At 37.9% G+C, this 26170-nt stretch overlaps 1 protein-coding gene across 1 annotated transcript; it reads right to left on the reverse strand.

Annotated features, from left to right (window-relative positions):
• Positions 1–2035: 2035 nt before the first annotated feature.
• Positions 2036–4082, reverse strand: LOC132066578 (protein TIFY 9-like). The gene is made up of 5 exons (XM_059459867.1): positions 3645–4082; positions 3104–3300; positions 2936–3005; positions 2730–2787; positions 2036–2406 (listed from the first exon to the last, which is right to left on the reverse strand). Exons 1-5 carry the CDS (start codon positions 3751–3753, stop codon positions 2331–2333), a joined length of 510 nt encoding a protein of 169 aa, XP_059315850.1. The 5' UTR covers positions 3754–4082; the 3' UTR covers positions 2036–2330.
• Between the last annotated feature and the right edge of the window lie 22088 nt (positions 4083–26170).

The following is a 26170-nucleotide window of genomic DNA, read 5'->3' on the forward strand; positions in this document are numbered from 1 at the left end:
CAATCACTGGTGTGCGTTCACCCAAAGGCATCTCCCGGCGAGTCCCCATAATATGGCGAGTTCGGACTCGAGATCCAACCCCCGAATGCACAGTAGGAAAACTGCCGGCCTCCCTGCGCCTGGGCGGCCTCGGTGGAACATGTATTCTCCTTCCCCGAGCTACATCCTCGGTTACCGATCTCTCCTTGGGAGCCTTCCTTGACCGAAGTCCTGGAAACCCAAAGACATTAAGTCAAGATACGATGAAGAGGAATAAAAATCGAAGCATTCAGGTTAGGAAATTACCGTGGTCCTTGCCTTTCCACCCTTCGGGTGCCATTCTTCTCCAAGAACGCCCTAGGCTACGAGAAGCCCTGAGAAGGGCAATCACCCACTCAAAGATAGCAGCTTCGAGCATGGGCTCGATTGGGTTTGGTGAAGGGTTCCACATTTCGGGAAAATCAGCAGGAGAGGGGCGGTGCAGTTGAACCGTGCGTATCATCACAAACCGATTTAGCCACCCTCGATCATAATCGTCTTCAGGATCAATGAGGCTTCGGCTTCCCCTGGGAATCAACTGAACGATTCCCCCTCGGATCACCCGAGGTACATATAAATGAAGCAAGTGGTCGAGGGTAAAAGCCACCCCGGCCGCGTTGGCTAACTTCTCAATACAGAATACGAGCCTCCAAATTTGCGGGGCTATCTGCCCAATACATACCCGATATCGACGGCATAAGTCCTCGATTATCCTATGAACGGGGAGGACGAACCCTATGGCAAAGGATACGTATACAACAACGAATAGCCAGGAACATGGTGAGTTATTTTCACACCCTCCCCAACGGGGAGAAGGTCAACGTCCGCGCCTAGATGGCAATCTTCCCTAACCATGGCAATGGCGCTATCGTCGATAAGAGATTCGAAATCCTCTACCGGGTCAAGATGGTGAAGAACTTTACAGTCATTCATGTAACTAAATCCCGACGGGACAATGCTCGCAGCAATAGATTCCAACTCCCTATCAGGGCCTTCGGTTCCAGCTGATCCTGGCATGAATGAAGACTGGTCTTCGCCCTGGGTCAGTAACGGTACGTAAGCCATGATCGTGAAAGGTTCTCCTTAACAATACGTATCTGCAACACTGGAGTACGAAGATTGCAAATCCGAGGAGTATTGTGGGATTCAATGCAGGAATCTTGGTAGGGTTAGAGAAGGAACAAAGTGAGATTTGGAGAAGTAAGGATGCATGGGAAAGAAAGAAGGCATGGGCTTTATATAGAAGGAGATTTTAGGGATCCTGTAGCGTATCAAGAGTTCTGATTCAAGGAGGATTCCCCAAAAAGATTTGGCGGCTGGTTAATAATGACCTAGCATTGGGCAGAGTGAGGTTTGACTTAAAGGTTCCATTCCCCGTCGTCAATAACTGCACCACGGGAAATGGGGGGACTATCTGTATACGGGTAAAATCGAGGACACGAGTACGCTCGGTTTCCCGTTGTCATGGTTATGCTCGGGTGAAGCACGACCACCTCACCGGGATCGAGGAGCTCGAGGTCGGGCCAGTACGAGGCGATAACGGAAGGATGATTGACCGCCATTAACAGAAGACCGAAATATCCGCCCTCACCCGGATATTTCGGCGTCAATCCCGGCGACGCAGCTGTCACCAGATTTACTTGCTTTATTTAGAGTTGTACTAGGTTTGAAACTCCTCTACTATATAAAGAGGAGGCCTCCATTCATGAGGGGGGTTGGCAACACAGAAGAGAGAAAGAATTCATATCAACAATCATAAGAATATATAGCATCTGTTTCCATCTGTTCTTGAGCTTTACTTTGTTTGCGTTTCTTGATAGCTCGTAACAAAAGGATACCGACCTCGGTTTCCTAGCCCGAGGTCACGCGAATCCAGCACTTGGTTAGATTTGATTCTTTGTCCATTCTGTCATATATCACACTATTCAAATCCTTAATTGAATTTAGCTGCATATCTTTGGCACCTCATATAAATTTAACTGTTCTACATTTTTAAGGTTCGAAGCAACAAAGAAAGTGCAAGGAAACAGGGCGGGCTTTATGCTACTCCCCACACAAAGCACAAAACAACAAATATTTTTAAGTTAATCCACAGTACTAAAACGTGGACTTACTTTTCCCTACTACTAGTGATATTCCCTCTTTGACTTGGAAAGAGAGTCACAGAAGTATTCAAGGAATTCCATCTATATATTAAAATCACAAGGTTGATTTACTATACTCGATCGAACATAGCCCAGACCAGGAGGTGGTGGTTGAAGTCGTCGTACAGTTCAATTTATATGTATATAATATACATTACATATGTGCCTCTAGTTCGTATTTCCAGCTTTGTTGCTTGATAATTCATAGCCTTGGTTGAAACCATAAGGTGACACCATAGTCATCCTGCAGTAGAACACAAAGAATTGCACATCATGCTACAGTTTCACCCCCAGCTTTTGTTTTTTCTTTTTGCTTTTAGGATCCTCCTCCACCTAACTCTTATTGTTCTCATAATTGCGATCCCCGGAATACTTCCTTTTTCTCATAAATTTTTTATATTTGTATTTTAAATAAAAAATACGATAAATCAACATAATTAACAACTCAAAATATTTGAAAGGCATATGAAAAAAACAGTGGTAAAAAGAAAAGACGCTTGATTCAATATATCTCCAAAGTAACATTTTTAGACAAACAAGTGAGGGGAGTAATGAAAATTAACCAACCTCTCTTTTCGCTTCTCAAAGAACCTTTCCAGTGACTTCTTCCTTGTTATGGGTAGATCTACATGCAAAATAAACAAACTGATCAAATCTTCTTTCATTGCAATGATTTTGACATGGTAAAACCATTCTTTTTCAAATAAATAAATAAATAAAAGAAAAATCTTAGTGGTTACAAAAAAAAAGTAGTAAAAGAGAATAAAATTCACCTCCATCTCCATGTGAAGTCTTCAATAACTGTAGATTGCCTCCTTCTGCAAGCCTGAGAATATTTTCCGCCTACAACAAAATAAATAAATAAAATATGGAGAAATTCAAAAGCAAAGGGGAATTAATTAATTTAAAGGAGGGTATGGTTTGGTTTTAGATGAACAAACCTTGTCTCGAGGAACGTCGAAAACAGCAACAGTACCATTATAGAATATAGTCAAAGGAGCGTTATTTTCAGGATCATTTTCCATGATACAATTACTAGCAATAACGGGCAACGTGGGAATGTTTTTCTCCGCAGAGCGGGAAGCAATTACGTTCTTCAGAACGTCAGGATTGATCTTCGATATCATGCTTTGGATATCTGCAATATTAAAATTTTAATTAAATTATGGAATTAGGACATGAGAAAAGTAACAACAACAACCTAGCGTGATCCCACAAGTGGAATTGGGGGAGGATAGAGTGTACGCAGACTTTACTCCTACCTTGAGAAGGTAGAGTAGTTGTTGCCGATAGACTCTCGCTCAAAGAAAGGTGAAAAAGGAAGGTAGTAAGCAGTAGCGACAAACATAAACAACAGCAACAAGCTAATAGTCTAAAAAAAACTAAAAATATAACAATCGAGATTAAGAAACAAGAATTTGTAAATTAGGACATGAGAAATGGCAATAAAAAGAAAGTGCAAATTAATTACTATAATAAGACCTCGAAAGCTTCTTCTTCTTTCAAAAAGTTTAGGAGGGGTAGGCAGCTTAGTAGCAGTAGCCTCTTTCTCCATGCAGAAAAAATCAAGTTCCACCGCGGATCTCGCCATAGTTTGTGGGTGTGATTTTATGTCAATGCCAAAGCAAAGTTATATAAATGAAGCGGAGAGGAAATTAAAGGCAAAGCGAGAGGAGGTCGCGTGTCTCAAGGAGACCACGAGGAAAATAAGTAAACTTGGTCTACTTTGGAGGTTTTGTTTTGTTTTGTGTTTTTTTTTTTTTTCGTGTAGAGGTCACCTTTTAAGAAGAAGGGATATAACTTAAACTCATTAGATTAGATTGTGGTGAATGTCACGGGCTAATGGACATTTGCCCAATCAAATATTGTGTTGCACTCTTGGCACTCTATTTTCCAAGAATGACAAGGTTCAAAGTTAAAAAGTTTAAGACATCTCACCTCAAACATGAAATCAGACATGTATCATTACATTCTTGGATGGCATATAAATTCACGCCTAAATTTGTTCTAAAAATCACTAACGCACTTTAACTTTACCGATAACCTCTTACTCCTTTAATCCCATCGATGTAAAGAGATTTCAAAGGAGAATGTATTTGCCACAGGTTAGAGTTTTGAAAACCTAGCCTAATACTTACATGAAGTTGATATGAACTTGGATATTAATTGATGGAACTTAAGCTCTGCATATAGGGAGTGATGCACTACTAAACAACTGTTAAAAATCGAGAAAACAAAGGACTGCATCGGTCCGGAAAACCGACATGAAACCGATTCAGTCCGTCGGTTTTATTCACTATTTTTTATTATTTTCACTTATTTTTTTATAAAAAATTGACGGATCAAGTCGGTTTTCTTTAACGGAATTTTGCGCATAAAATTCTGCCAAACAATAATATAACCAAACCGATGGTGCATGTTGGTTTCATAAAAAATAAAAAAATAAAAATAGTTTCACTAAAAATAAAAAATATTTACTAGTCGAATTCATTTTTAAATATTAATTAAACAAAATATTTTTATCCTTTCTTTAAAATCTATCGACGTACTCTGTTGGTTTTTCTATTTTTTAAATTTATATAAAGGTCAAATTGACTGGTCAATCACTCAAAAAAACTGACGGATTGTAACGACCCGCTCGATCTTTTTGAGCGTTTGAACTTATTTTCCCCAAATTACCCTTCTCATAATGTCATCTTGGTGTTTATGACTTGCGGGGATGGGTGGCGTTGTTCCCAAGTCAATCAGGTGGGTTTCGGCTCATATTTAGCAAATTGAAAGTTTTTAATTTTAAAAAATGAAGAAGTTTGACCAAAATCAACATCAGGGGTAAATAGGCCAGTGTCGGAGTTTTGTTGATTCCATGAGGTCCAGAACATGATTTATGACTTAGTAGAGTAGTTAGTTAGGGTCCTGCGGGGTTCGAGTGTGAGTTTTCTCATTGGTTGAGAAACTAGTTAAGTTATGGAATTGGAGTTGATCATAGGCAACATCGGGTCAAGATGACCTCTTTTCAGAGTTTGAGTGCGTGAGCTGGTTCATAGCGTGTTTTATGAATGAACCGAAAGGTTTCGGATGAGTTTCGGTGTTGGATTGAAATTTTGGTAGACACCAGATTTTTCTGATGTCTGGTGTTTGGTTTCCTTCTACACGATCGCGTAGAAGGGCTCGCGACCATGAAGAAAGAGGAGAGAGCAAGTCGTGATAGCGGTGGGTAGGTCGCGACTGAAGAACGGATAATGGGCGGGGTCCGGGTTGTGCTTTGCGATCACGATGGTGGGATTCGCCATCGCTAAGGGTATTTATGCCTGGACAAAATATAATTTTCAACTTCGAACTTCATTGTTCATAAATCAATTTTGGGAGCTAGGTAGCTCGAATATGGGTGTTTTCAAGGGCATTCTTCAAGTTTTGGCTCGGGGGTCAGCTTCTAATCCTAATCTAAGTATTTCCCCGTGATTCCATCCTTTATTTAGCAATTTCATTCATGATTTGATCTTAGAAATTGAGATTTCCATGGAAATGGATTTTCAAGTAAAACGTCAAATTGAAGGTCAATTTGTGGACAGATTTCAATGATTTTCAAGATTCTTAACCTTTAGGCTATGAATAAGCCAATTTTGAAACAAAACTCCAAGAGGCTCAGGGTTACCTTTTTCGATTCATTTTTGGGTTTCGAATTAAAATATAGCAATATGGGTATAGTTGGACTCGTTTAACATTGTAGAGTACTAGTTTGATTAGATTGAACTCGTTTGAAAATTTTGGATGCGGTAGACCTTCCGGAAGACTTAATCTTTGCTCGGATTGAGATTGGGATCGTTCAAAGGCGTTGAGGAAGAGCAAATCCGTTCGTGAGTATTGGGCTTCAAATCTAAGGCAAATTGAGACTTACTAGACTCTTTATGAAGTGTTTGTGATGGCTAATGTTATTAAGGGGCGTAATGGGAAATTGGGGGTCCCGTACTTGTGAGGTGACGAGCACTTGTACGGGTACCAGTGTCCTAATAGGAGTAATTAATAAAAAATGGAATAATCTTTTGAAGTAAAGAATGCCAAGCTTATGGGCATTGGTTGGTATTGATAAATCTACTTGTTTGGTATGGTTGTTGATGATATGGGCTTATGATAACCATGTTTGCTAATACTTATGATATTGATTCATTGTGCATTCATTACTCCACATCTCATATAAATCATGAAAAAGGAACTATATTTGGCATTGAATTGATATTATGCAATTGCATGTTCTACGCATATCCATTTTATACATTTTATGATATTATTGGCATGGTATTGATGAACCATAAGGGATGGTCCATTGACGAGCGCAAAACACAGTATAATTTTCTTAATCACTTCACTAGTAAAAAGTAAAATAGATTTAGATCGTCTCCACAGGGATTGGTGTTATTAATAACTCAAACAAAATCTTGATCACTATTATTCAGGAAATCAAATCTTTGGAGTTTTATGGTGTAAACCACGAGTAACAAATTTTACTATTAAACTAAGTGATAACTTAGAAATTGATAAAGGATTACTATGAAATAAGGAAAAATGACAAGACTAGTGCAAGAGAAATAATCATGATTAATAATCGTTCAAGGTTCTTTTCCTAAGTTTCGTTGACTCTTCCGATTTCAACGAATGATTAGTCTACTTGTGATACTCAAACTCTTCTTTAAAATGAACTAAATATCTTCAAGAATAGACGAATTCAACACTCAAGAACATATGCAAGAACTATCAAATGGATTTAACAGAAGGAAAATGTCTCTCAAATATCTTCCTATCTTGATTCAAGGACAATTCAAAGAAGCTCTTACGGTTGCTAAAAAGAATTTCACTAAAACCACAATACTCACATAAATATTCATTAAAGTAGTTCTCTTCGATTAAATTAACATAATAAAAATATATGCATAGCGTTCAAAACTCTATATGAGAATTCTAGCAAGGAACGAAGTTAATCCATACATAAGTCTCAAAACACCATGTCCGTCAAAAAATCCTAAGATAAACTACTCCATAATAATAAGATTAAACATAATAGTAGAAGAAAATAAACTAGAAGTTATTACAATGAGCTTTCGATCTAAACTTTTATATTGAATCGATTGTACAAAATAGCAAAATCCTTCAAACTCTAAGCCGCCTCCCACGATGTAGCCGTCCAATCATGTCTTCAAAACCGTGGTTTTATGTAGTTATACCTCCAAAAATAGGCCCGGACCGAAACATCCTTAAAAAACTTGAACTAAAAATTGCAGCAGCTGAACATCACTGTCGCACCGCGGGTTGCCTCGCCTTGTGCCCCGCGGCAGTGCCTTTTTCTGCACCTGAATTTAAGGTTTTTGACTCAGATAAATCAAGCAGTCGTGACTCTGGGTGCGTCGCGTCTTGCTTCTTCACGTTGTCATCATTTTTCTTTAATTTTTAGCATGCATATCCAGTCCTCGAACACCGAAATCGCTCCCGATTTGTCCGTTGAACTTCTACTCAGACTTAGAAGTCCTACAACCTCAGTTTAAGCTCCAAACATGCTCGTTTGATTGGAAACAAATTCTACACAATAAACACACATAATGCATGTAAAAATATTACGTTAAAGCTCAAATACAATTAAGGTATAGTCAATAAAGATGTGAAACAAGACTAAAAATCCATGTTTCTAGCCTATCATCAGCACCCTACACTTAGACCATTGCTCGTCCTCGAGCAAACAACTATACTTGACAAGAAGACAATCGTTTTTACTATTCTCCTAACTAGTCATTCCAAGAATATTTAAAACGATTCAAACACCTTATTATAGCTTCCTAGCCTCAATAACTCGACTCACTAAACCGCTTGCTTACTTATTTTAATTAAGAAAACCAAAAATATCATCTCTTCTTTGCAAGTCATATGCCCTCACCAGAAATAAGAGAGTCACCCAATATTTGCCAATACAAGTAGAATTGAATCACATACATGGGCATATAATCAAGAGAAATACGCTCACTCTCACAGAAAAATTCACATGCAACATATGAGGAACCACAGGCTTGCCCTTTGTGTAATAATCTACTAATGTAAGTATATTGAGTCTAAGATCCAGTAGGACTTTGAGGGTTGTGATGTAGGCTAAAGGACTGGTAGGAAATTTTTGGTAAAATAATGACTAACCTCCCTAAGCACTTTAATACATTACCTTTTCTTAACTTAAGCGCATTGCTTTAACTCGCCAATTATGGTTTAATCCTCCACTTCCAACCACTACTTCCATTTGATTCCCATATCTCATTAAGGACATACTAGCAAGGAGAACTCAATTTCTTCTTCTTCTTTTTTTCCATTTTTCTTTGTTTTCGCTCCCTACTGGCAACATATATTATTTGTTTCTTCAACAAGTGCACCTTTCCCTTTTTCTTGAATTTCCATCTTCGACTCTCCCTTTTCTTTTCTTTCCAAACTTCTTTTAAGCGCTCATTTTAAATTAAAATGCTCTACGAGTATGGGATCAAATTTTTGACCAATTAGAATAAAGGGAATAAGCTAAAAATGTGTTTGCCAAGAAATAGGCTGAAGGCTCAATGGGGAGGACTACGGATATCAACATAAAGGTAGGTAAAGAGAATGCTCCAAATATGACTAATCAAAGAATAGTCTATATCACTTCGTAGACTCAACAAACTATATTTCGCTTTGTACACACGCCAGACAAGCTCTAGACTTCAATATGAATACATGACAATCAGAACCAAGTTCTCACACACACATAACACATAACTCACTTAGAATCGGATCCATCCTGACTTTCTAATCAAAGAAGTTAAACATATATAAATTATTTATTAGATGAGTCAAGAACTGGGCCTAGGTATAATAATCAAGGCACTCACAGTTATCTTGGCATAAGCAAAATCAAGAGAACTTCAATAGCATTGAGATTTAGGACTCTTACTTCAAGAGAGTTATATATTTCAGTTCCATTTTCCTAATGCAATCCGTCATCGGGAAAAGTCATTTTTTCCATATATTTTTTTTTTGTGTTTTTTATATTTTAAAGCATGAAACAAATCAAACAAAGTCAAAGGGAAATAAAAAACAAAACAGCAAGTAAATAACTACAGCCCCACACTTAAGCTAAGCATTGTCCTCAATACTAAATAACAAAAAGAACAAGGGTGTAGAAAACTCGTTGGGCCCTAAGGCATGTAATCGACACCATGATAGGTGTCACCATTTAGATCATCTCCAGTTATTGAGTTGACATCCTCATAAGGTGGCAGATGTGGAGGTTCCCCAAGATCAAGGAATTGGATAGTGTATGGTGCAAACTGGACACTGCTAGAGCTCCTCAAGATTCCTCTCTGCTCTCGAAGCCCGAATTCATAAATCCGCCATAAGAAACAGAACGAACTGCTCAGTGAAGCTGGTCTGCTGCGTGGCAGTGAGACAAGCACTAGACTCTCCTGTGGACTCCTTTATAGCTGTGAGATCATACTTCTTAGAACTACAGTGCAGTATAACATCACCCCCCTAGGTTTGTCAGCGCTGAAGCACGTAGGAGCAATTTAGTAATCATTCTTGGGTAGAACAATCTTCCATTGCCATCATTCCTTATCCGACCCATCTTTATTATCGTGATTTTTCCCATGTTGATTGGCATACGGGTTAGGAAGGCATATATCAAACTAACATTCTCTTTCGACACCCTAGAGTTATGATCTGTTGGCATAATTCGACAATTAATAAAATGCAACACGACCTTGACTTCCATATTAAAACCACAAAAATGCATATTCTTATGGCATACCTTAGCATCACAGACCTAGGCAGCCGTGGAATTTACTTTGCACAATCTGTGACGAATGGCCTTATAGTATGGCCTTTGCAAGAAAGCATCATAATTGGCGGGTGGTACCTCCAGGAAGCGCATCACTCATTAAGCGCTTGGTATGAGAGGTTTACCCTCTTGTCCCTCACTGGGATAATGTATTCTTGAGTGTATTCTAATTCGGGGACCAGTTAGCGCAGAACTCTCATACAATATCATGGTTTGCATCCCTCTAATGTATGAGTCAAAGAGAATAGCCTCAATCGATCAATGCTTCCAAAAGCATCACATAGTTGAGGCACAGTTTGATGTGATTGATCGCTTCTTCTAGGGTAGGAGTAAACTTCGGTAGAAATTTAGTGAACCACTATTAACCATGAAATTCTACAACATCCAGTCCAAATCGAGGAGTTTCATCGAAATAATCCTCATCTTCCATGTTGTTCTGAGAAGGTTCTTCCATAGGGGTTGTCACGACCCAGCTAGAGGGCCATGATGGGTATCTGGAGCTAGCCTACCGAGCACCTCTCATCATACTCATCATCATATCCAACTTAGATCGACACACTTCCCAAACAAAGCTTACCATGAAATGATCTTCAATCACTCCTCAAAATATATATATATATATATATATATATATATATATATATATATATATATATATATATATATGTGTGTGTGTGTGTGTGTGTGTGTGTGTGTGTGTGTGTGTGTACAATGTATAAGCCCACGAGGCTACAAAATGATGTACAAGACATGCACTAAAGAGATCATAAGATATCTACTACCCACATATGTCTACGAGCCTCTAACTAGAGTACTAAAAGTCATGAAGACGGGACAGGACCCCGCCATGCCCTAAATATAAACACAAAAGAATGTACCAATGAACGGCAACTCCGGAGTAGTGGAGTGCTCCTGTGCATCTGCTGAATAAGCTCCTAGGAATCTGGACCGTCTCCCTATCTACCTGCGGGCATGAACGCAGCGTCCACAAAAGAAGGGACGTCAGTACGAATAATGTACTGAGTATGTAAGGCATGAACATTGACATAATAAAGAGATAAGGAACATGAGATAAGGAGATAAACTGCATATATGATTGCCTTTTAAGGCAGATACCAGGCATGCTAATATATATATATATATATATATATAAGTCAGTTGTCTGAGTAATACATCATAACTAGCCCGCGTCCGGGATAGTCATCTCACGCCGCCCACTAGTGGTGACTGCCCTGCCAATTAGGCCCGGTGCAACTATCATCATCCATAAGCCGCCCACTTACACCCAACATAGTGGTGTCTGCCCGGCCAACTAGGCCCAGTATAATCATATATAAAATAAGCATGCATGTGAGCCCAATTAAAGCTAAAGTCATATCAGAGTGATGTAAGGTCGGTGATCTCCGATTACCTTAGGGAATAATCATCATCACTACATCTCACCTCGAAGGAACAAGTAACATAAAGTGAGAGCATAACAATGAGTGAAATCAAGAAAATCATAGGATAAGCTCAATTATCTCACAACATCTTTGAAACCATAAGCTCTGGAACTTCTACCATTAAAATCGTCATCATCATAATCATCATAGAAAACATCTCCTCTCTTTTCTCGTAAGAAGATCTTAAGAATCTTTAACTCTCAACTTTTGGAATGTAAGAAGGTCATAGAAGTATGTAGGAAGTCGCAATGTAAGAGTCATTCCTTTGAAAGAAAGAGGACTAGCGTTAACATACCTTTACGTCTCTTTAACTTTATCGACCAAACGCTTTCCTTCCAAGCTCATAATTCTACATACAAGAGAATTCGTACTAAGGTTAGATCATTAGGAACATGCTCAAGTTTAAGCTAAAGCGACTAAAAGGCTAACGAAAATTGGGCAGCATTTCCTTTGTTTCGTCAACCTTCTCCATATACTAAACAACTCCCAAACATTGACAACAACACTCATAATATCATAATCAATAGATTTCTTCAAATTAAGCCTTGTTTAATTCTCAAGACTCCCTTTCGAAACCATCCATAATTATAGCTACAACACACATCATATTCCCTTTCATATCACCCAAGAGTGCCATACTACTATTCCATCCAGAGTCACAACTTTTTGTGAACCTTTAATCTACGAAATGACGCTTCCGTCGGTGTAAAAAAAAAAACTTTTCAATAAAACTCTTTTCGTCAAATCGGGGACTTCTCCTTATCGTTAATTCAAAGAAAACCTTTAGTCACAATAAAATCTTTAAAAATAAAGCATAAAAACACATCGACCTATATGGTCGCTTTACACAACTATCGACATCTCGACGCACTATCCACAGGACACTGTCTCGCAAAAGTCTCTAACATACACGAGATACCATAACATAAGTACTCGACTCGACAACACTCCGAACCGAGATGGAGCTCACCAATCCGGTCGATAGCCTGGGAACATCCTATAGCAATGTCTTCTACTCATCCGTATACACTGCGTGGCATGAAACGCCCGTCCACAAGAAAGGGGTCGGGACGAATAGTGTCTTGAGTATGTAAGGCATGAAATCAACATGTACATAAAATCGTGGGATAAAGAAGACATTTGAGACATGTCAATGAATGCGGGGATAAAGATAAATGAATTCAAGTACACATATATATCAAAGAAACACATAATATGTGCAAAGATAAAACATCATGGCATAGGCAACAAATGGCGTCACACATATATCGTGCCTTATATATACATCACATCATAGGCCACAGCGTCACCCCTAAAAACGTCACAAGGCCGTGTCTTATATATATATACATCACACATAGGCCACAAGCGTCACCCTGTCATATATATATATATCACAATATATCAACTCGTGCCTTATATATATATATATCATATATATATATATATATATATATATATATATATATATATATATATATATATATATATATATATACATCACAACAAAGGCCACGCGTCACCCCCGTCAATCGTGCCTTATATATATATATACATCACAACAAAAGGCCACATGTCGTGCCTTATATACCCCCCGTCAACTATGCCTTATATATATATATCACATCATATATAGCGCTTATATATATATATATATCACAACAAAGGCCACACGTCACCCCCGTCAATCTTGCCGTTTTTATATGTACATGAAGAATGAGAATAAGTATCTTGCATAAGCAAAATGAAATAATAGAACTCGGTAATGTCACAAAATAGCTATATACATATATTATACTCATAGCATGCATGGGAGTTCAAATAAAAGCTACTACTTTAGCGGAGTGACGTAAGGTCGGTAACCTCCGATTATATTATGGAATAATCATCATCGCTCTATCTCACCTTGAAGGAACAATTATTATAAGGTGAGACCAACAACAATGAATAAAATCGAGAAAATCATGAAATAAGCTCAATAATCTCATAAAAGCATTGATCTCATAACTTGAGACTTTTAACCATAAAATCATCATCATCATAATCATCATAGAAAATATTCTCATCTTTGACATCATCATTATCATCGTAAAAACATGTTCATCGTTGTTATCATAAGAGCTTAATGAATCATAAATCTTTGGTTTGGAAAATACGGGCATTTTGGAAAACATTTATGGATTATCGGGAAAGGAATCATGCCTTGGAGTCATAAACTTCTATCTTTTGAAAACAAAGAAGTTATGGAAGCATTTATGAAATCGTACCATAGGGATCATGCCTTTGAAAGAAAGGGACGAGCCTTAACATACCTGATTGATCTCCTACGAATTAACGCTTATTCTCCCGAACTTGCAAATCTACACTCAAGAGAAATTATACTACCGTTAGACTTATCGTCATATGCCTATCTCAAGTCCTTAAACCAAACTCCTTTAGAATCTGCCAAAATTCGGGCAGCATCTCCCCGTTTATATCTCGAGCCCGAAATCACAATCAACCAACAACAACAACAACAATACCAACATCAACAACAATATTATCAATACCAATATATTCCATAAAACATCCCACACGATGTTTTTCAACATACAACAACAATATACACTTCCTTTCTTCCCAATCAAGGAGCATAATCTCATCAACACACCAACAACATTAGATACCATCTCTATACATGTAAATCAGCCCAGCCACATGGCCACAACATGCTCAAAACAGTCCATAAACACAACAACTACAACACGACACTTTATGACCTTTCCTCCATAACTATTTTCACTTTTAAGACTTGCTAAACCTTCAAATCAACTCAACATAAGAGATAGGATGAAGAACATACCTTATACTTGAATAAATTCAGCCACACCAACTTTCTTCAAGACCAAACTTACCACAACATCAAGTAGAAGCAAGAACAATCACCTTTCATGGACTAGTTTGGTGTAATCTTGTTAAATTCTTGATTTAATGGGCTATAAATGTTTGGGGGTTGTGTTGGGAAGTTTCTAGGACTATTGAGAATGTAAAATGCTAAAAAAAAATGGAGTTAATGGGGTATTTATACCCCTCATAAGTCGGTTCCACCGACCTTCTCAAGTGGGACCCGCGGAAGCCATTTGGCAGCTTGGAGTCTTTATCATAAAATGGCCATAATTCTTGATCCCGATATCGTATGAGGGCCCACGACCTATGGTTGGAAAGCTCTTTCAATTATCTACAACTTTCATTTTTTGTGTGTTTCCAAATTCCAAACTTATAATAGCGTTTTGGCCCCTCCAAATCAGATCATCCGAAAACGTATCCTTAAATCATCCTTTTGGAGGGCTTATGCCCATATTTGGCTTAAGGGTCCTTCTTAAGATTTGCTCAACTTCCCATGTACTACTCATATCACTTTTCATATGTCCTTTATAAAAATCCGACATGTGGGCCCACCTTAACTTACGGTTACTAGGGCTATTCATCAAGTAACGTGTTGACTGATTTACTCCATACGGTCACCCAATGTCATATATATATATATATATATATATATATATATATATATATATATATATATATATATTCTTATACTCAGATCATATAATCTTCATCCCTGATCCTTGTATAACTTTTCTCTCCCTTGAGCTCATACTAAGCCGTCTACAGTCTTGGTAACACGAAATTTTTCGGGGTGTAACATCCTTCCCCCCTTAGAAACATTCGTCCTCGAATGTTTAAACTAGTCTTGTACTCTGTCCCTGATCCCATTCTCTGGTACATCCCCTTATCGAATCATTCTTCCCGTTAACATATCGCATTTAATCGTACCATCGCCATAACAGGTCTCCATTGGTTATTTACTCGCTCTTTCCTACGCTTACTTTTGTCCTTCCCGAAATCTTGTCGTCCATTCTCCGACTTTTAACCTGTTTAGATCCGCTCATACCCTTCATAGCCTTCTACTGAATTTACTAACATCATAGGTTTACAAACCTTTCTCTACTCTCGTAGCTAATCTCTTTGCTCTTGAAACTCATAAGTCGGAAAACATGCTTCTGAAGAAATCACTAACATACCTGGATACCGAACCACGACGCTTCTGGCCTCTTAACTGAGGTCTGAACCAATTATGACCTCATGTACTCCAATAGCTCATATCTTTCTCATTTTTACCTTACTGACCTTTAAATCTCATAACTTGCCTCTTGATACTCTCGTAACCCTCGCTCTGCAATTGTGTTAACTCTCTAACTAGTCGTAGCTCTGCTCAATGTAATCATCTCTGCATCAATGGAAAACATAAGTTTTGACTATACTTCATTTTACCGACAACTCCCGATCTGTAGGAACTAAGTAACCCCAATTCACTAATCTAACTTATATAAAATCATCTTAATATCTCCAGCATCCTAAAGTATAAGAAGACAAACCCATATCTTTATGACATCCTTTAACTCAACCTTAACATATAATCAATTCCATAATCCTTTCTATAAATCATTTCTTTTGAGTTAGTCGTGAAAACCTTCTCTTTATATTAAGCCACAGTAGAACTCATTTGTCGACTTTCCCTGAATCCCCCAATAGACCTTGTTCCTACAAAACCTCGAATGTAACCCATTTTAATCCTTCGGACTACTAATCATCTTCCTCATAAACCATTCTTCATGCACACCAAGACTATCTTAAAACTCCCTTGCATTCCCTTCTATTTTCTTGTCATATCCTTCCCATTTTGTGGACATTAAGTTCCCTACTGGAATATCGTTCAATTTCTTTTCTTCCCCACGAATTATTTTCAGTCCAGTCTCAAAAGATACTCTTTAGTTACTCTATTCATTTGTTGACTTGCCTTCATATTTGTTAATCTTATTTCCACAACAATTCTTACTTCGAACTATCTCTATAATCCATTCCCAATACAACATCTACCACATATTATTTCAGTCCTTGTGCTCGTACCCAAGCTTACTCGCTTTCCCCTTAAAGGCTTTACCTTATGGTGTTGTATTCCTTGCCATTCTCGATCGAAATTTCATCCCATAATAATCCTTTCGTCATCGCTTTTGTTCTTTCACTTACGAATCCTTCAAGTTCCCTACTTGTCATTACCCAAAAATACTACTTTAAATCTCAAATCTTGCCTATAATAATCCCTAGGGATACTCGAAATAATGATGTACCCAACTATCCGTCCAAATTTTTCGGAATAGTACTTTTTATTCCAATAATTAAAGCCCAATGTCCACTTGTAGTGTCATCTTCATCTCATCATTCCATATCATCTTGTCCCATACTTTCCCATTAATTAATCTGTAACAATCATAGACGTACAATCTTCGTGATCTCCTAAATCTTTGGTCCTTGTCCTTAAGTTTTTTTTTTTTAAGGTGAATTTTGGCAGAGTGCCCATTATATTTCTTACTATCCCAGACCTACACGCAACCCAGAAAATACATACAATGCCTCACAGGGCAAATATATACATACTTAGCACACCTTAGCCATACAGGGCTCTCAATATCGAACAGAAATGCAAAGATGACGAAACTTACCTCTTGCGTCACAACTCGGAATATACCTGAACCTTTATCGATCGTCCTTTTGTACTTTCCTAGTCACTTCCTCTTCCATTCATTAGCTATACATTTCAATCATACTTGCAACATTCTTACCATATCTGACTTATAATCCTTTTTACCAATACTTACTCTCTCGTCGATTCCTTCAACTTATATTATCCCGCAATCCCAATATCATCATTCACTTCCTTTGCCGCACCATTCTTCCACTGAAATCAAGGGTTAGTGCAAGGAATTTCATTTCCTATGACTTGGCTCTTATCGCACGATCTTAGATATGAAAGAAGGGTAACCATCCTAAATGCCCTGTAGCCTCCTGTTTATAAATGTGGCGCGCAACACACCATAAACAAGACTCTACCGGACACGACTTTGCAGACAACCCCTAGGACGAACTGCTCTGATACCACTTCTGTCACGACCCAAACCGGAGGGCCGCGACTGACACCCAAGACCCTACTCGGCTGAGTGCCATACTACTATTCCATCCAGGAGTCACAACTTTTTGTGAACCTTTAATCTACGAAATGACGCTTCCGTCAGGTAAAAAAAAACTTTTCAATAAAACTCTTTCGTCAAATCAGGGACTTCTCCCTTATCGTTAATTCAAAGAAAACCTTTAGTCACAATAAAATCTTTAAAAATAAAGCATAAAAACACATCGACCTATATGGTCGCTTTACACAATTGTCGACATCTCGACGCACTATCCACAGGACACTGTCTGCAAAAGTCTCTAACATACACGAGATACCATAACATAAGTACTCCGACTCGGCAACACTCCGAACAGGGATGGAGCTCACCAATCTAGCGATAGCCGGGAACATCCTATAGCCAATGTCTTCTACTCATCCGTATACACTGCGTATACACCACGCGTGGCATGAAACTAAGTATGTAAGGCATGAATAACAACATAATAAGAAATATAGAGAAAGGGATGACATGTACGAATAGTGTACGATATAAGGCATGAAATCAATATGTACATAAAATCATGGAAGACATTTGAGACATTTCAATGAATGTGCAAAGATAAATAAATCATATGGCTATATCAACAAAACACATATATCTATAGAAATGCCACAAAAAAACATCACCACATAGGTGTGTATATATATATATATATATATATATATATAAACATCACATCATAGGCCACATCCCCCGTCACTTATATATATATATATATATATATATATATATATATATACATCACATCATAGGCCACAACGTCACCCCCGTCAACCCCCCGTAAACCGTGCCTTATATATATATATATATATATATATATATATATATATATATATATATATATATATATATATATATATATATATATATATATATATATATATACATATATATAAAATATCATATATAACCGTGCCTTATATATATATATCACAACAACAAAGGCCATATATATCACCCCCCCGTAAAATATATATACTTATATATATATATATATATATCATATATATATATATATATATATATACATCACCCCACAAAGCATCATCCCCGTGCCTTATATATGTACATGAAGAATGAGAATGAGTGTAGCGCATAAGCAAAATGAAATAATAGAGCTCAGTAATGTCACAAAATAGCTATATACATATATTATACTTATAACATGCATGGGAGTTCAAATAAAAGCTACTACTTTAGCGGAGTGACGTAAGGTCGGTAACCTCCGATTATATTATGGAATAATCATCATCGCTCTATCTCACCTTGAAGGAACAATTATTATAAGGTGAGACCAACAACAATGAATAAAATCGAGAAAATCATGAAATAAGCTCAATAATCTCATAAAAGCATTGATCTCATAACTTGAGACTTTTAACCATAAAATCATCATCATCATAATCATCATAGAAAATATTCTCATCTTTGACATCATCATTATCATCGTAAAAAAACATGTTCATCGCTGTTATCATAAGAGCTTAATGAATCATAAATCTTTGGTTTGGAAAATACGGGCATTTTGGAAAACATTTATGGATTATCGAGAAAGGAATCATGCCTTGGAGTCATAAACTTCTATCTTTTGAAAACAAAGAAGTTATGGAAGCATTTATGAAATCGTACCATAGGATCATGCCTTTGAAAGAAAGGGACGAGCCTTAACATACCTGATTGATCTCCTACGAATTAACGCTTATTCTCCCGAACTTGCAAATCTACACTCAAGAGAAATTATACTACCATTAGACTTATCGTCATATGCCTATCTCAAGTCCTTAAACCAAACTCCTTTAGAATCTGCCAAAATTCGGGCAGCATCTCCCCTGTTTATATGCCTAGCCCGAAATCACAATCCAGCAACCAACAACAACAACAACAATACCAACATCAACAACAATATTATCAATACCAATATATTCCATAAAACATCCCACACGATGTTTTTCAACATACAACAACAATATACACTTCCTTTCTTCCCAATCAAGGAGCATAATCTCATCAACACACCAACAACATTAGATACCATCTCTATACATGTAAATCAGCCCAGCCACATGGCCACAACATGCTCAAAACAGTCCATAAACACAACAACTACAACACGACACTTTATGACCTTTCCTCCATAACTATTTTCACTTTTAAGACTTGCTAAACCTTCAAATCAACTCAACATAAGAGATAGGATGAAGAACATACCTTATACTTGAATAAATTCAGCCACACCAACTTTCTTCAAGACCAAACTTACCACAACATCAAGTAGAAGCAAGAACAATCACCTTTCATGGACTAGTTTGGTGTAATCTTGTTAAATTCTTGATTTAATGGGCTATAAATGTTTGGGGGTTGTGTTGGGAAGTTTCTAGGACTATTGAGAATGTAAAATGCTGAAAAAATGGAGTTAATGGGGTATTTATACCCCTCATAAGTCGGTTCCACCGACCTTCTCAAGTGGGACCCGCGGAAGCCATTTGGCAGCTTGGAGTCTTTATCTTAAAATGGCCATAATTCTTGATCCCGATATTGTGTGAGAGCCCACGACCTATGGTTGGAAATCTCTTTCAATTATCTACAACTTTCATTTTTGGTGTGTTTCCAAATTCCAAACTTATAATAGCATTTTGGCCCCTCCAAGTCAAATCATCCGAAAACGTATCCTTAAATCATCCTTTTGGAGGGCTTATGCCCATATTTGGCTTAAGGGTCCTTCTTAAGATTTGCTCAACTTTCCATGTACTACTCATATCACTTTTCATATGTCCTTTATAAAATCCCAACGTGTGGCCCCACCTTAACTTACGGTTACGAGGGCTATTCATCAAGTAACGTGTTAACTAATTTACGGTCTCCATACGGTCATATTTATATATATATATATATATATGTATATATATATATTCTTATACTATATCATTTATAATCTTTAATCATGAAATAGACATGATCCTTGTATAACTTTGCTCTCCTAGAGAGAAACTGGTTGCATATGCTTCACTTGAGAGACTTCAATACCAAAAGATTTCTTGACTTCTACAAACCCTAGAGGGCCTCTCCACACTTGATCCTCTTAATTCTTGGTAATTAATCTTTGATTTCCCTTGGGTTTATGTTGATATGGTGTGGGGAATGTTCTATAGCCTTCAAGAGTTTGGGAGAAGTGAGGAAATGAAAATTTGGAACAAGGGTCGTGCATATATGGAAGGAGAAAAAAAGGGACCCGACCCGATTATACTTCCAATTATACGGGCCATATAAATTATACGGTCCGTACAATTGGACTGTATAATCCTACCAGGGGTCACTCTCCTCTGGAAGTATTCTACGGACCATTATACGGGCCGTATTAAATTATACGGTCCGTACAAATGGCCGTACAATATGAATTTTCCTGAAACTTGCTCTAGCCGCTTTGTTCAACCTCCAATCCTTGCAGAACCTCCTTGACACTTGTTTAACACTTCATTAACCATCTAAGGAGCGCTATAACTCCTTCACAATACATTACTAAATAATCGTTACCTTGGTAATTGCAAAAGCCTCCCCAAACACGACTTATACTTCACTTCCTTCGACCAACTTAGTTTCACCAATTCATATAACTTCAAGATCTTGTCGTATACACCTTAAAGTTGCCAAATACCCTTCTTAAAGTCATAAGGACTTCATGTCCACCTCAAGCTTGCGTTAATCTATTCACAGCACAACGATATGGAATGTTCGAGGTGTAACAGAGGTAGCTCTCTTGCCCGCTGCTCGGATGCTTGCTGCTCTAGGCAACCGTGGCTTTTCCTTTGTTGTTACAGCATGGTCGTTGAGACTTCGTACCTGCACAAGACGAATGCTACAAGAATAAAATATATAGCATAAATAAGTGCTATGAATGGAGACACTACCACACACTTATGCTTTTGGAAAGTTCACAGTTATACATATTGAGGGGATTCATACTACCCCTAAACCACAAAACAAATTGTACACTTAGCCACATAATTGTAAAAAAAAAAAAAAAAAAAAACTCGAAGTGTTCACATTGTGTGGGTGGTGATTGAATGGCACGTAGGGCCATCACATATGATAACTTTAACTTTTTTAGAATAAGACCTACCACCCACACTTAGTTTCAACCATTTCTCTCCGGTTACGACATATAAAAAAATTTATTTCAACTCTAAATAATACAATTTGTTTATTGAAGTAATATAACAAACACCTACTATGTCATGATTTGTTGGCATAATTCAGCAATTGATAAAATGTAACACGCCCTTGGCTTCCATAGTAAAATCACAACGACACATAAGTTGTGGGATCCCTCAACATCACGGACCTAGGCGGTACGTGGAATTTACTTCGCACAATCTGTGACGAATGACTCTGTATTCTGGCCTTCGCAAGAAAGCATCATACTCAGCAAGTGGTACCTCTGTGAAACCTATCAAGTCATTAAGCACTTGGTTTGAGAGTTTTACCCTCTTGCCCTTCACTGGGATAGTGTATTCTAATATGGGGATCCAATTAGTGTAGAACTCCCATACCATTTCATGGTTTGCATCCCCCAATGTATGAGTCAAAGAGAATATCCTCAATCGATCAATGCTTCCAAAACATGAGCGTAATTGAGGCGCAGTTTGATGTGATCAGTCGCTTCTTCCGAGGTAGGAGTAACCTTCGTTAGAATTTGGTAAACCACTTTTAAGCATGCAATTCTACACCATCCAGTCCAAATTGAGGAGTTTCATCAAAATACTCCTCATCTTCCATGTAGTTCTGAGGTGCTTCCATAGGGGCTACTCTCTTACTCGCTGCTCAACTGCTTGAGGCAACCCTGACTTTTCCTTTTTTGTTATGTGTAATGACCCATTTGGTCGTTATTATGTTTTTCACCCTTTTACCTATGTTGACTTTTCCTCTAGCCTCGTTAGAGCGTGTTTGACTTATGGGGATGGGTAGCATTGTTCTCGGAGAGATTGGGTGAGCCTTGTTTGATTTTGAGGAAGTTAGAAGTTCTAAGTTGAATATGTGAAAAACCTTTGGCCAACCGTTGACTTTCCGTCGATTTCATAAGGTCCGAAGGGTCGATTATATCTTGGTGGGATGTTTGGTTTTATTTTCGAGGCTTTAGAGAGCATTTTGTGCCCTTGGTTGGAAACTTGATGTTGGTCATTTGGGGTTTGACCTATTCAAGTTGACCTTCATTGGGAATTTCGAGGGCACAGTTGAGTTCGTAGTGTGTTTTTACATGTGTCTTCATGGTTGATTTGTATCCAGGAGGTCTGGGATGGATGTCGGGATTTTGGGGTTAAACTTGGTGAAATCAGAGTTTTTGGTTTCTGGTGTTGTCGCTTCTGCGACTGGTTGGTCGTGTTTGCGGGCTCGCCTAGGCGAGGCCTATTCCACAGATGTGAGCCTCTGAGGGGTTAACATTCCCTGCACCTGCGAGGTGATTTCTCGCAGGTGCGCATGCGCATAGCGAGCATCTTTCGCTTTAGCGGAGATGCTGACTCTTTAATGAAATCCGCCTTAGCAGGCTAATATCCGAGGAGGCGGAGTCGCGTAGGCAGACCGAGCTTCGCGAAAGCGGGAAACGTTGAGATCAGAAACTTATATCTTCCTATTCTGAACCATTTCATTCCATACACCAAATTAGAAACCTAGATAGACTTTGAGGCTATTTGAGAAGTTCTTGGGAGTGAATCTTCAGTTGGGTAAGTCTTCCTACTCTATTTATGTTTATTCAAGTTCTAAATATGGATTCTAAGGTAGAGCTAAAGGAAATAGTTGGGGAAGAGGGGTTTACAAACCCTATTATTGATATATGAGTCTTAAGCTGTGAAAATGGGTTCTATTGGTGAATCTTGCTAAGTCTAATCATGGAACCTTGTGAAGGACTAGACTCTAAGCTTGAATCTCTATTTTGATTAAGAATTAGATTATGGAAAGTTAGGGTTTCATCCCAAATTGGGTTTTTTTTTTTTATCTAATGGGGAAATTGATGATTTTTTGAGTCTATTTTGCAATTGGGAATATTATTGAACTTCTAAAACGTTGAGTTACCGATTTTAATCTTGAAATTCCTATTTTTCCCTTGCGGGCCCAATTTTCCTCTTTTAAAGGGTTGTTTTCTATTCATTTATTACTATAGCTTTATGGCTATCAGTAGTCTCTATTTCTTACATAGAATGCGTTGTTGAATAGACTTCGACTGTTCAAAAGCACTTCAATAGTGTAAAGCTTTAGCGTGAGGGTTCGTGGCACCCGCTCTATATTGAGGTAGGTTACGACTTACTTTAGTTAGACTTTGATTAGTGAATCGTATGTATGCGTAGAATTGACGGGGAAAGCATGTTAGGTCTTTGGATATGATGTTGGGATGGATATTCAATTAGGTTGGTATGATTTCTGATTATGTGGTCTCGTCACCGTTATTTTAAGCATTGTTAACATGTGGTGTATTTGTTTACGTGATTGGAGTGATGGGATGTGATGGATTCATTATGGTGATTGAAACACGTTCCATTTCCATGATTGTTGTGGCGTATGTAAGTCTTGATGTGGCTTATGGTGTTTGTGACCTCCATAGCATGTTCATTGGCATTGATTTCATTTGATTTAGCATTCTTGTATTCATAAATTCATACATGACAGAAATGATATGGAAGTGATTTGATGAAAGAAATGTGGAAATGATTTGATGAAAGAAATGTGAAATCAGTGTGATGAATTATGGGATCGAGTTGCGTGCCTCAACGGATATATATATTTATGGGATCAGGTTACACGCCGCAATGGTACATGGACTCCATGGGTTCCTTGCAGGTCATGACTTCGAGACGTCAATATTCTGTCTGGAGCATGTGTGTACAGAGTGAGTATTGGAAATTGTATTGCATGACATCTGTTGATACCTAATTTTTGACCTCCCGAAATCTATTTTAAATGCTCGGAGTCCTTGGACAATAAATAAAATTAGTTGTGCACCTCAAAAGAGGTCTAGATATTTTTTATGAAATTATTTGGGATGATATTTCACCCTTTTGAGTTGATAAAGAAACATCCGAGGTATTTTAAATTTTGATTTGTGAAAGAAAATTTTATTGTAATTTATCGAAGGGGCAAGAAAACCCTTTTTGGATAATCATTTGTTTAGTTAATTAAATCAAGTGAATTAGGTTAATGAGCAATTTTATTCTAGTTTCATTGTCCAAGGCATTTTGAGTAATTACAAGGAATGACCATTTTACCCTTTAAATCCTAATTATGTGTGCGTTTGCGTAGTCGATTAATTTTCTTAACTAAAAAAAAACCGATATCTGCAAAATGGTTTTCACTTTTATTTAAGGGTTGCATCTTTAAATTATTTAAGTTCTAATGGACTAACAATTAGTTTTTTCATTATTTATTTATATATTAGTCTTCTTTTTTTTCCGACCCTCTGTATATATGTATGTATATACACCATGTAAATATCAATATACATGGTGCATATACACACATGTATATATACATGGAGACCAGGCCTTTTAAAAATGCCAATGGACTAGGCCCAGTCCAAAAGGACCGTGACCCGGTCCACTTAACAACTAAAAATGAAGGGGGGGGGGGAGTCTTATACTCCTCCCCGTTCATTTTTATTTTGCCCTAGGGGCCTCGGTGCAAATGAGAGAAGAGGGAGGTGGCTATGGGGAAACCCTAGTGTCACTCCTCTGCACACCACCACCTACCAACCACTATTTCGCGTCGTGTCCCAACAATTTGGAGCCGGTGAAGCAGAGAGAAGGCAAAACATTCAATGCTTTGTCCTTCTCTCCCCCAAAATCAGGGGAAACAAGCCTTAAAGGTATACCCAACCCCCATATTATATGGATCTGTTAGATTTGAGGTGTTTTGAATCTTTGATTTCGATTTTGCTTCAAATCTGAGCCGTCAATTTAGGCTGGTGAGTGAGACTTGCCCAAAACTTGCAAGTCCCACATCGACCGATTATAGTTCAAGCATTTCTTGGGGTTTCTAGAAACCCCCATTCATGAAAGAAAGTGGTCGGATTATTAAGAAATATTAAGGATTTGAGATATTAGTCCTTAAAAGTTAAATTTCGTTCAAAGTTTTTTAAGGTTTCTTCGATTTGGTCGAAAACCTAGTTCTAAAATTTGTTGTTTTTTACGTAGAAGTATATTTTGTCCTTTTTCCCGGTACGATTGACAACCGTACTTCTCCGGGACACTTTCCTTTTTAAATGAGGTAAGTGCAAATACGAATCGGAAAAAAAATAGAACCGCTACAGATGGCGACTCCGCTGGGGAATATCTAAGGTTCTAACCATAAGGGTTCCAATATTGTTTGTCTCACGTGATATAAATTGTTTATGTGATATAAATTGCTTATGTGTTTAAATTTTCGCAAATATAACTATCATTCCTACATGCATAAACTCCGCCACTCCTGGCAGTTGATTTTACGCTTTGTTTCAAAGGGTGACGACGCAGGATGATCTACGGTCACACCTTACTAAAAAACCCTTCTAATATTTTCTTTGGAGATATCTAAAGGTCGAGTGGGTATGCGGTCATCCCACAGCCTTAGAGAGCCCACCCCCAGCTTATCCGCTTGGGTAACCTGAGTCATTCTTTTGAAAACCACTCTAGTATAACTAGTGTAGAGCGAGCCAAATCCCTA

The sequence above is a fragment of the Lycium ferocissimum genome, chromosome 8 (genome assembly GCF_029784015.1).
Source record: "Lycium ferocissimum isolate CSIRO_LF1 chromosome 8, AGI_CSIRO_Lferr_CH_V1, whole genome shotgun sequence".
NCBI lineage: Eukaryota > Viridiplantae > Streptophyta > Magnoliopsida > Solanales > Solanaceae > Lycium > Lycium ferocissimum.

Coding starts and splice junctions, on each gene's coding strand:
- LOC132066578 (XM_059459867.1), bottom strand. CDS start 3,753: ATGGCGAGATCCGCGGTGGAACTTGATTTTTTCTGCATGGAGAAAGAG. Junction 2,788..2,935: donor GACTTCACATGGAGATGGAG/GTGAATTTTATT, acceptor TTTTGCATGTAG/ATCTACCCATAACAAGGAAG. Junction 2,407..2,729: donor TTTGAGAAGCGAAAAGAGAG/GTTGGTTAATTT, acceptor GTTCTACTGCAG/GATGACTATGGTGTCACCTT.